The 11,370-nt window shown below is 43.0% G+C and overlaps 1 protein-coding gene across 3 annotated transcripts in view; it reads left to right on the forward strand.

Moving 5' to 3' along the window:
* Positions 1 to 11,165, forward strand: part of LOC134397970 (glutathione S-transferase-like) — an 86,587-nt gene extending 75,422 nt beyond the window's left edge. For 2 of the 3 annotated variants that reach the window (XM_063125066.1, XM_063125064.1), the window contains exons 3-7: positions 126 to 177; positions 1,717 to 1,849; positions 4,023 to 4,164; positions 8,020 to 8,151; positions 11,042 to 11,165. In XM_063125066.1, the coding sequence (XP_062981136.1) occupies positions 126 to 177; positions 1,717 to 1,849; positions 4,023 to 4,164; positions 8,020 to 8,151; positions 11,042 to 11,164 (582 nt within the window). In that variant the 3' untranslated portion in view covers position 11,165. The remainder of the gene's footprint in view (positions 1 to 125; positions 178 to 1,716; positions 1,850 to 4,022; positions 4,165 to 8,019; positions 8,152 to 11,041) is intronic. The other variant, XM_063125065.1, reaches the window with a different exon arrangement.
* The last annotated feature ends 205 nt before the right edge of the window (positions 11,166 to 11,370 follow it).

Genomic DNA, 11,370 nt, shown 5'->3' on the forward strand with positions numbered 1-11,370 from the left:
GAGGTGTCAACTGCTTTTAAACTAAAATAAAAGATGTGTGTGCATTAATCATTCTCTTTATAATCATCCATGAGTTGTAGAACATGTGGGGAGAAAACCCGTTTTGTTCCCTTGCTCTGTTTCAGTTTGAAGAACAATTTCTAGAAAAAAAGGAAGACTTGGAGAAATTACGTAGTGGTAAGTCTATAGGAGAATATCTGGTATGTGTCTGTAAGCATTTAAAGAAAAAATCTATTCATCAATGCTGTATGTTGGGAGCAGAGCCAGAATATATAGATCATCTTATTCACAGGTAAAGAACTGGCTCAATTCCATTTGAGCTGCACAAGCAATAGAGTGGGAGTTAGTACAGTTGAATCATTGAATCATAGAATAGTAGAGTTGGAAGGGGCCTATAAGGTAGGGTGACCATATGACCGGATTTGTCTGGATTTGTCCAGTTTTTGGATGACAAATCCGGGAGGGGGAGGGTAAATCCAGATTTTTCCAAAGAGCAGCTCTAATAGGATTTAACTAAAATGCTTATAACTCCATCATTTTTTAAGATAAAGACATGAAACCTGGCACAATGGTAGCTCTTAGGAAGGGCTTTAGTCATACCAAATTTGAAACAGATCCGTTCATCCATTGATTTTTTAGATTTTTTTTTAAAAATTGAGGTTTTAAAATTATTATTTTTAAACTGTCATTTTTAAAGATAAAGAGATGAAACTTTGCACCTTGATATGAGTTAGGTAGTGCTTTACCCACACCAAATTTGAAACAGATCCATTCATCCATTGATTTTTTAGAATTTTTTTAAAAATTGAGGTTTTAAAATTATTATTTTTAAACTGTCATTTTTAAAGATAAAGTGATGAAACTTTGCACCGTGATAGGACTTAGGTAGAGCTTTAACCACACCAAATTTGAAACAGATCTGTTCATCCATTGATTTTTTAGGATTTTTTTTAAAATTGAAGTTTTTAAATTATTATTTTTAAACCGTCATTTTTAAAGATAAAGAGCTGAAAGTTGGCACTATGATAGCTTTTACGTAGAGCTTTAGCCATACCAAATTTGAAATAGATCTGCTCATCCATTGATGTCTCCAGAGACAGTTGACAGCAGGAGGGAGGGGGCCCTCAGCTGGACCCAGACCCAGGCACGGTGGAGAGGTGCCTGGCTGCTGCTTCCTCCCTCAGTGCAGGAATCCACCCTAAAGCATACGGGCCCAGTTCAATGGCCTGGTCTTGTGGTTTAAGCACTTCACAGCTTAGGCCCAAGGCATACATGAAGATCCTCAATGGAAGGCCTCCTGTGTGTGCTCCCACAATCTCAAGTGAGGCAAGCAGCTAAAGGAGAAGGCCTTCTAGGTGGTAGCACCCCAGTGTTGGGCTATTTATTTGCAGTGTTAATCCAGCTGACTGGTTTATGCTGCTCCCCCCCGACCCCCCCCCCCCCGTTCTGGCTTTTACATCATCATTATTAGTATTTACATTTTCATTGTTTTACTGTTTTTGTAAACTGACCTGGATAGTACAGAAAATATGTGCAGTAAATAAAATTAAGATACAATCTATTAAGATACGATTTGTATTGAAGACTTCAATGCTTACATTTTTAATTTTATACTAGGCAGACTGTATCAATCTGAAGTATTCAACTGAAACTTGATAATCTTTTTAAAATTAAATTCATAAATTCCCCTCCCCTACTTTTTTCCCCTTTTCAAAGACGGATGGCTGCTCTTCCAGCAAGTGCCCATGGTAGAAATGGATGGGATGAAGATGGTGCAGACACGGGCCATTCTCAGCTACATCGCCGGAAAATACAACCTCTATGGGAAGGACCTGAAGGAGAGAGCCCTGTACTGTGTCATGGCTGTGCTTATTAACATTTAAAAAATGCTTTAGTGTTATTGTCAGAGTAGAAACATAGCCTTTAATTGTGGTTAGAAAAACGTGGTACACTTCAAAAATCTTATGTCTGCATCTTCGTCTTCCCAGAGCTGTCTCACAAGTAAATCCAGGCTATTGCTACATTGGGATAAAAGCTGTCCCATAAGGGTGTGAATGCAAAATGAACACACCTCTTATGGGAGGCATTAAATTGAGTGACAGAGAATGGCTATTGGAATACATTAAATGCGTGATGAGTTTCTGCCTATAATGATTGCACAAAAATAAAGGGCAACTATTTAGGACGAGTGGTTAACATGTGGCTCTCCAGATATTTTGGTCTACAATTCCCATCACTCCTCATCATTGGGTGTGCTGGCTGGGGCTGATGGGAGTTGTGGGCCAAAAGGTCTATTATTATTATTATTATTATTATTATTATTATTATTATTATTATTATTATTTACTACATTTATATACCGCACCATAGCCGAAGCCCAATAGCCCAGCCCTAATTTAGGAGATATATCCTTATACCACACCTCCATCAGTGCTTTTGGAGTAGGACTGCAGGGGCATTGGATACCCCATCTTGTCTTTAATGCAATGACAAGCTAAGGTGACCCTTGATCTGCTTGGCTGACAGCTCTTCTTCCACTCCTTTAGCCCCAAGAACACAGGAGCCTCGTCCATGCATTGCAGCTCCAGCTTGGGATGTAATTCTGTACTTCTTAAAGCAGAGGCAGGCAGCTTGGTGCATTCCAGATGCTCTGGACTACAACCCCAATGTTCGATAGCCATGCTGGCAGGGGTTTATCAGAGTTGTATTTCAAACTAACTGGAGGTCACCATGTTGCCTACCCCTGGATTGAACAGTGCAGAGTGGCAGGAGTCAGTTGTGAAAAGATTATCTTCCGTGCCTAATGAAAGTCTTCACTGTAGAATTGGACCAGTTCACACAAATATTTTTATTACTATTGCATTTATATCCCACCTTTTTTCCTCCAAGGAACCCAAGGTGGTGTACATAATTCTCCTCCTCTCCATTTTATCCTCACACAAACAAACCTGTGAGGTAGGCTGGGCTGAGAGTCTGTGACTGGCCCAAAGTCACCCAGTGAGCTTCCATGGCTGAGGGGGGATTAGAACCTGGATCTCCCGACTCCCAGGCCAACACTTTAGCCACTACACCACACTGACTCTGGAAAATGAGACACAGGCCACAGCTAGACCTAAGGTTTATCCTGGGATCATCCAGGGTTCGCCCCTGCCTGAGCACTGGATCCCCTGTGTGTCACCTAGATGAACAGGTTTGACCCCTGGACGATACAGGGATAAACCTTAGGTCTAGCTATGGCCACAGTGGCTATTATTTCCCCTGCTGCACATGCTGATCATATGCTGGGGGGTTAACATAAGTACCCTCAGCAGCATAGTTTGTTGTGCTGTGCAATTCCAGCCAGGTTGTGTTGTTTCTGTGGCTAATAAGCCACCCCAGAACCCCACAATAGCCCATGGGTTCAGAGTGGCTTCTTAACCAGGGTAACAAGCTACCTAGGCTGGGCTCGTATGACACAACAAGCCATGCTGCCAAAAGTAATTATACTATTCATCCAGGCACGTAACCAGCATGAGCATGGTGCTTAACAAGCCACCATGCAATCATGCTAACCAGGTCTTCATATGCTATTTAGTAAAGTTACAATGAAACTTAATAGAAAAGCAGTGACTTCGGTGTCAAGCTGCAAATGCATGTAAGATGTGAATGTGGATGCAACTGTAAAGCAACCTTGGGAGAGTGGGATTTTGAGCAGGAGAGGAGGCAGCTTGAGGATGTGATTTAAACTCTTCTCTGCTGCTGTTCTGCTTAGATATCACTCCCATTGCAATAAATTAAATATCAGGGTTCATTACATACATTTGCGTGCAACATCCCCCTAATTTGAATGTAAATGAGAAGAGTGTGATTCCCCAAGATTTTAGGTGTATTGCCTATTAATTCGCTTTTTAAATAAGATATGTTAACTGATTTTCTTTTATTATAATTAACTGTAAAAAAAAACAATTTTAAAGTAATAAGAAAAAATGAATGGATGATCAGTAACAAAAATTAAAAGTAATCATGATAATGGCTTCTTTCAGGATTGACATGTATGTGGAAGGGACAACTGATCTGATGGGATTGATTATGTCCCTTCTTTTCCAACCCCCTGAGGAAAAAGCAAAGCAAAGGGCCCTAATTATTGAGAGAGCCACAACCAGATACTTCCCGGTTTATGAAAAGGTAAGTGGCGGTGAGGCGACAGCTTACGAAGCATAGAGAGAAGAGGCCACCACTGTGTTTATTACAACATGTAAAGGTAGGAGACCTTGGGGTGGAGCTGTAGCCCACTGGTAGCGCACCTGCTTTGCATGCAGAAGCTCCCCGGTTCAATCCCTGGCTTCTTCAAGAAGAGCAAAGAAAGAACACCAGCATTATACTGTGCAATCACTGCGAATTGCATGCAAAGGACTAAGAAGTTTTCCACCTTATAATCTGCTTTGATTGTGAAGTACTCCCACGCATCCTGCCTTAATTGTGCAATAAAACAAAAAGTTTTGCCCTATTTAGCCCCTACTTTTTGAGCGTATCTTCCGAACCGCCGCTGGGGCCCAGGAGCAGGATTTTAAAAAAAATGCTTACACCTGCATAAGCTTTAAAGATAAAGCCACCAAAATTGGCACAGTAATAAATATTAGGGAGTGCTTTAAGCATACCAAATTTGAATTGAATTGGGTCATCCGTTGATTTTTTTATGATTTTTTACATTTCCCCCCTTAAACTCACTTCCTGGTATTCAAAGGATCGCTGTTGCCCGGTAGGAAAAAAAAACAACAACCGCAAAAGCTTAGCGCACCTGGATTAATCTGAGGGAAGCAGGTACGTGGGATGAAGCTTTTTATCTTTAAAGCTTACGTAGATCTAAGCATTTGTTTAATTCATATCAAACCCTGCTCTTGTGCCCAGTGGCCGCTCGGAAAACATGCTTGAAAACTACTAGCAAAATACCTTGATTCTTTTCCCTTTATAGCACAATTAAAGCAGGATGCATGGGAGTACTTCACAGTCAAAGCAGATTATAAACTGGAAGACTTCAGAGTACTTCACAATAAAAGCAGATTATAAACTGGAAAACTTCGGAGTACTTCACAATAAAAGCGGATTATAAGATGGAAAACTTCGGAGTCCTTTGCACACAATTTGCAGTGATTGCACAGTATAACGCTGGTGTGATAAAGCTCTTAAACCCAGATCTCCTGAGTCCCAGCCCAACTCTAACCACTACACCATACTGGCTCTCCATTGTTCTGAAGCAGCAAAACCACATAGAAGCTCTTAAATGTTCAAATGCTCCTGTGCTATCTATCACACATCTATTCATGATTTATTGGGAACTTGTCCATTGGAACAGATGCAAGTGTGTCCAATTTATATTTGAATGAAAGTTAGGCGGCTAATAGTATGCTTTCGGTGACCATACACCCAGATTTGCCCGGACTTTTCTGGAAATCCTGCTCACAAGCGGGATCCCGGGGGAGATTTCAAAATCCCCCCAAATGTCCAGGAAAATCGCAGTCCTGGCCAAGGCCTGCGTTGCTGGGGGGGGGGGGGGAGCTGGGAGACCCGTTCTCTGAGAATGGGTCTCCCAGCTCCCTCCACCTGCGATGCTGGGCCGGTGCCGGACGGGCTGGAGGCCTCGTTTCTAGACTTCTGGGATCGGGTCCTCCAGCTCCACCTCCCAGCACCCAGGGCTGCAGCCGCAGCCTGGGCTTCTTCCCAGCACCCAGGCCTGCAACTGCTGCCAGCGCGCATGGGGCTCACCTCGGCTGGGCCCAGGCTTCCTCCCAGCGCCTGGGCCTGCAGCTACGCCTGGTGCACGGGGTGGGGTGGGGAGCTTGAGTCAGATCGGCCCAGGCTTCCTGGAGGGACGCGTTCTCAGACTTCTGAGAACAGCTCCCCTCCCCTCCCCGCTTCGAGCGGAGCCCAGGTGGACAAAGCAGCAGCCCTGTTCAGTTCATCAGGAAACGAGGTACGTGGCTGTGGCAGGCTTGCTTCCTCCCTCCTGTTTTTTATGGTTTTAAACTCTGTGTATTTGTTTTTAACATTCACTGTTTTAAACTTTTGTAAACCACCCAGAGAGTTTTGGCTATGGGGCGGAATATAAATGTAAATCATCATCATCATCATCATCAACAACAACCCTGTGAGGTGGGTTGGGGAGTGTGTGACTGGCCTAAATTCACTCCATGGCTGAGTGGGGACTAGAACCCGAATCTCCCAGCTGCCAGTCCAACACTTTAGCCACTACACCACACTATTATGATGATGATGATGATGATGATGATGATGATGATGATGCCTTGGGTGAGTAAGTATTGTATATTTGATGTTATTTTATTGTTTGCCTTGGGGGGCTGTTGCTGTAGATTTTTATTATTTTGCCTTTGGTGAGTGTGGGATGGATTTATCCCCCACCCCCAGTTAAGTATGTGTGGAGTTATGGTTTTTTTTAGATTGTCTTGGGGAGGGTGTGGAGTTTTTTCCATGCTGGGTGAGTGTGTAGGGGTGTGTGAATTTTAATTTTTATTGTCTTTGATGAGCATATGTGAGGTGTGTGTTGCTGTTGTTATTTTACCTTGAGTGTGTGTGTGAATGAATTTTTATTTTCGACTTAAGGCTCATCTACACCAAGCAGGATATTCCAGTATGAAAGTGGTATATAACATGCAGGATCTACACTACTGCTTTATAGTGGTATTGAAGTGCACTGACAACTGTTGGGCCCATTGACATGTACCATATACTGCTTTCATAACCGCTTTTATAATGTAATATCTTTCTTGGTATAGATGTGTCATGGGCCCCAACAGTTGTCAGTGCACTTCAGTACCACTATAAAGCAGTAGTGTGGCTCCTGCCTTTTATACATCACTTCCATACCACTTTCATAGTGTTATATCCTGCTTTGTGTAGATGAGCCCTATGTCTTTGAGATCATGGTTATTTTACAGTATGGCTTTCTTTTTATTGTACTAGATTTTTCTGCTTCATTTGTTCAGTGGTAGCAGTATTCGGGTGACCATATGAAAAGGAAGACAGGGTTGCTGTATCTTTAACAGTTGCATTGGAAAGGGAATTTCAGCAGGTGTCATTTGTATATATGGAGAACCTGGTGAAATTCCCTCTTCATCACAACAGTTAAAGGTGCAGGAGCTATACTAGAGTGACGACATTTAAAAGAGGGCAGGGCTCCTGCAGCTTTCACTGTGGTGATGAAGAGGAAATTTCCCCAGATTCCCCATATATACAAATGACACCTGCTGAAAGTTCCTTTTCAATACAACTGTTAAAGATACAGGAGCCCTGTCCTCCTTTTCATATGGTCACCCTAAGCAGTATGCTGAATCTGTATAAATATGAGTGATGGGGATAGAGTGTTAAATGTTAGAAAGGTGAGACTATGGACATCCAGTGAAGGATTTTGTCAAAAAAGATATTAGAGGGAAGGGGAGACTGGGGCCACAGCTAGACCTAAGGTTTATCCTGGGATCATCCAGGGTTCGCCCCTGCCTGAGCACTGGATCCCCTGTGTGTCACCTAGATGAACAGGTCTGACCCCTGGACGATCCAGGGATAAACCTTAGGTCTAGCTATGGCCTGTATCTCACAGAATATAGCAAAAGCTCAGTACAGAAGAAGCTACAAAAGTAGGTGTGAGTGAAGTTAATTTCAGATACACTGAATGTCTCACTTGTTCCTTATTCCAGTGATTTTAACATTAAGATGTTATGTAGAACAGATTTGTCTTAATTGTGTGCTGTGAAATCAGACATGTGACCAAGGCTATGTTTGGGTGGGAACGCCCTCTTGGGGGCTGGATGTGTTGGAGAGCACGCCCCCTTGGGGGCTGGACTTGTTGGTGGGCATGCCCACTTGGGGGCAGCCATGTAGTCCTCCTTTTTGGTTTCCAAAATATGGTCACCCTAAGTATGCTAGACCCTATCTCTCCATTTCACACAAAGAAGCAACAATCATCCATCCACACCAAGAATCTGTTGTCTTACATACCCTCAGTATTGTTTTCCTTACGCACCATAGGTTTTAAAAGACCACAGACAAGACTTCCTTGTTGGTAACAAGCTTAGTTGGGCAGACATTCATCTGCTTGAAGCTATTCTAATGACGGAAGAGGTGAAGCCTGATATTCTCTCTAAATTCCCTCTGCTGCAGGTGAGTGGATGATGACATGCAAAACTCTAAGAAATGACAAGCTACATGATTATAAGGCGGGTTTGTGTGTTCAGAGTGCGAATGCAGCAATTGGATAGTTTGTGGGGACTATTTAAAGAAAAGTGTACATCGCCTGGTATGACATTATGCACTTTAGAATGAATAATAATATTATAATTATGATTTTGGAGAAGTATGTCCTGCCATATTCCATTTGTAAGCCTCCCATGTTTTCTAGTCACTTCTGTCTTTTTCTTATTACAAAGATTAATTAAGGAGGCAATAGCTGCTGCAAAATGCCTTTTGAGTGTTAGCACTAAGAGTGACCCATCTGGAAGCACCTCTAGAGACCCATTGCTGTCAAAGTAGACAATACTGGGCTACACTGACAAATAGTTGATCGAGGGCTCATCTACACCAAGCAGGATATTCCACTATGAAAGTGTTATATAAAAGGCAGGAGCCACACTACTGCTTTATAGTGGTATTGAAGTGCACTGAGAACTATTGGGGCCTACTGACATATACCATATACCGCTTTCATAGAGTAATAACCTGCTTGGTGTAGATGTGTCATGGGCCCCAACAGTTGTCAGTGCACTTCAGTACCACTATAAAGCAGTAGTGTAGATCTTGCAGTGCACTTCAATACCACTATAAAGCAGTAGTGTGGCTCCTGCTATTTCAGTCGGGTTTCAGACCTGGTTTTGGCCCAGAAACAGCCTTGGTCGCCCTGTGTGATTACCTATTTCGGGAGAAAGACAGGGGTAATGTGACTCTGTTGATTCTCCTTGATCGCTCAGCAGCTTTCGATATCATCGACCATAGTATCCTTCGGGAACGTCCGGCTGAGTTGGGAGTGGGACACTGCAGTGGTTCCGCTCCTACTTGGTGGGTCAGCTCCAGAAGGTGGTGCTTGGGGAACATTGCTCAACCCCGTGGACTCTCCAGTATGGGGCTCCGCACGGGTCAGTCTTGTCCCCCATGCTGTTTAACATGTACATGAAACCGTTGGGTGCGGTCATCTGGAGTTTTGGAGTGCGTTGTCATCAGTACGCTGATGACATGCAGCTCTACTTCTCCTTTTCAGCTTCATCAGTTGGGGCTGTGGATGTGCTGAACTGGTGCCTGGCTGCGACAATGGACTGGATGAGGGCTAATAAACTGAAACTCAATCCAGACAAGACTGAGATGCTGCTGGTGGGTGGTTCTTCTGACAGGATGGGGGGGGGTGTTCAACCTGTTCTGGATGGGGTTGCACTCCCCCTGAAGGAGCAGGTTCGTAGCTTGGGGGTTCTCCTAGAACCATCTGTCACTTGAGGCTTAGGCGGCCTTGGTGGCACGGAGTGCTTTCTACCAACTCCGGTTGGTGGCCCAGCTACACCCGTATCTGGACAGGGATAACCTAGCTTCAGTTGTCCATATTCTGGTAACCTCCAAATTAGATTACTGCAATGCCCTCTACATGGGGCAGCCTTTGAAGATGGTTCGGAAGCTGCAGCTCGTGCAAAATGCAGTGGCCAGATTGATAACTGGAACAAGGAGGTTCAAACATACAACACCAATTCTGGCCCGCTTGCATTGGCTGCCTATACGTTTCCGAGCCCAATTCTAGGTGCTGATTTTAACCTATAAAGCTGTACATGGCTTGGGACCACAATACCTGATGGAACGCCTCTCCCGACATAAACCAACCTGTACACTGTGCTCAACATCTAAGGTCCTCCTCCGAGTGCCTACTCCGAGGGAAGCTCGGAGGATGGCAACAAGGGAGAGGGCCTTTTCGGTGGTGGCCCCCCGACTGTGGAATGATCTCCCCGATGAGGCTCGCCTGGCACCAACACTGTTCTCTTTTAGGTGCCAGGTCAAGACTTTTCTCTTCTCCCAGGCATTTAACACCATTTAACAATGCTAAGTTTGTTTTTTAACGGACCCCAGAACTGTTGTTTTGAAATGGATACTGTTGTTTTCATTTTTTTTTTTATGTTTTTAACTTTTGTATACTTTTAAAATGTTTACTGTTTTTAACTTTTGTAAACCGCCCAGAGAGCTTTGGCTATGGGGCGGTATATCCAGCCTTCCCACTCTGGAATTATAAAGACAGGCTCAAATTAAGGCTTTGCAGTCTAAGTTGCGCTGGATACTGACTCTTCCTTTCATAAAGCCTGTATACTTGGGGAGCTGCAGAAGAATCAATAGTGACAAGACCAGCTAACGCTACTTCTGGTCTATGTATATTTGTATGAAGCCGTAAGCAGATGGGATTTTTATATAAACAGAGAGAAAAACCAGGAAAAAAATCCTTCAAAAACAAAGATCTAAATTGGACTTACTGCCAGGAAAGTGTACATACAATTGCACAGAATTAACCCAACAATTACCTGTGATTTGTTGTTGGGTTGTTTAACTCCCAAACAACCCAGAATTTCTGAATTCAGTCAACACAAAACAACCCAAGAATGGGTTGTTCATTCGTGCATTTCCCAGGTTAAACAACCCAGAAATTGTCCAGCGTTACAGATGAATTGGTCAATGTGTTCTTTCTGTACAAGTTATTGACACATACTGCATTATTCCATGAATTTAGACTGAATTTCCATTCCATTTCTCATTCACTTAATTTTTCCTGTTTACCTTTGGAAGATTGCTTATACAATGAAGCTCCCAGGCCCTACCTATTGATAACCAAAGGGATTCCTTTTCAAAACTGTATCCAGTTAGCATTTAAAACACTATTTTTTAATTCCTGAGAATGCAATGATGAGGGAGCTGCTGGGCATTACATTTTCAGTGCCTATCTAGAAATACTTAAACTGCTTTTTCATGTAAGCCTACCTGTATTGGTATATGTTTCTCTGTTCTTAGACGAGTTTCTTGCTATTTAATCTAGGCCTTCAAAACAAGAGTAAGCAACATCCCCACCATTAAGAAGTTTTTGCAACCAGGCAGCCAGCGGAAACCTCCACCGGATGATGAGTTCCTTGTACAGGTCAAGAAAATCTTCAGCTTCTGAAAACACTGTTGCAAATACCAACATGATTTTTCCTGATCTATGCTGCTTCTCCACATACACTTCTTACTATAAAAGCCATCATACTATCTGAAAGATTTAACAGTGCAATCTTATATACTGTATGTCTATGCAGAAATGCTACTGAGTTCGATTAGACTTACTCCCAATTAGGTGTGTATAGGATTGCAGCCTAAATATATAAAATC

The sequence above is a fragment of the Elgaria multicarinata genome, chromosome 4 (genome assembly GCF_023053635.1).
Source record: "Elgaria multicarinata webbii isolate HBS135686 ecotype San Diego chromosome 4, rElgMul1.1.pri, whole genome shotgun sequence".
Classification (NCBI taxonomy): Eukaryota; Metazoa; Chordata; class Lepidosauria; order Squamata; family Anguidae; genus Elgaria; species Elgaria multicarinata.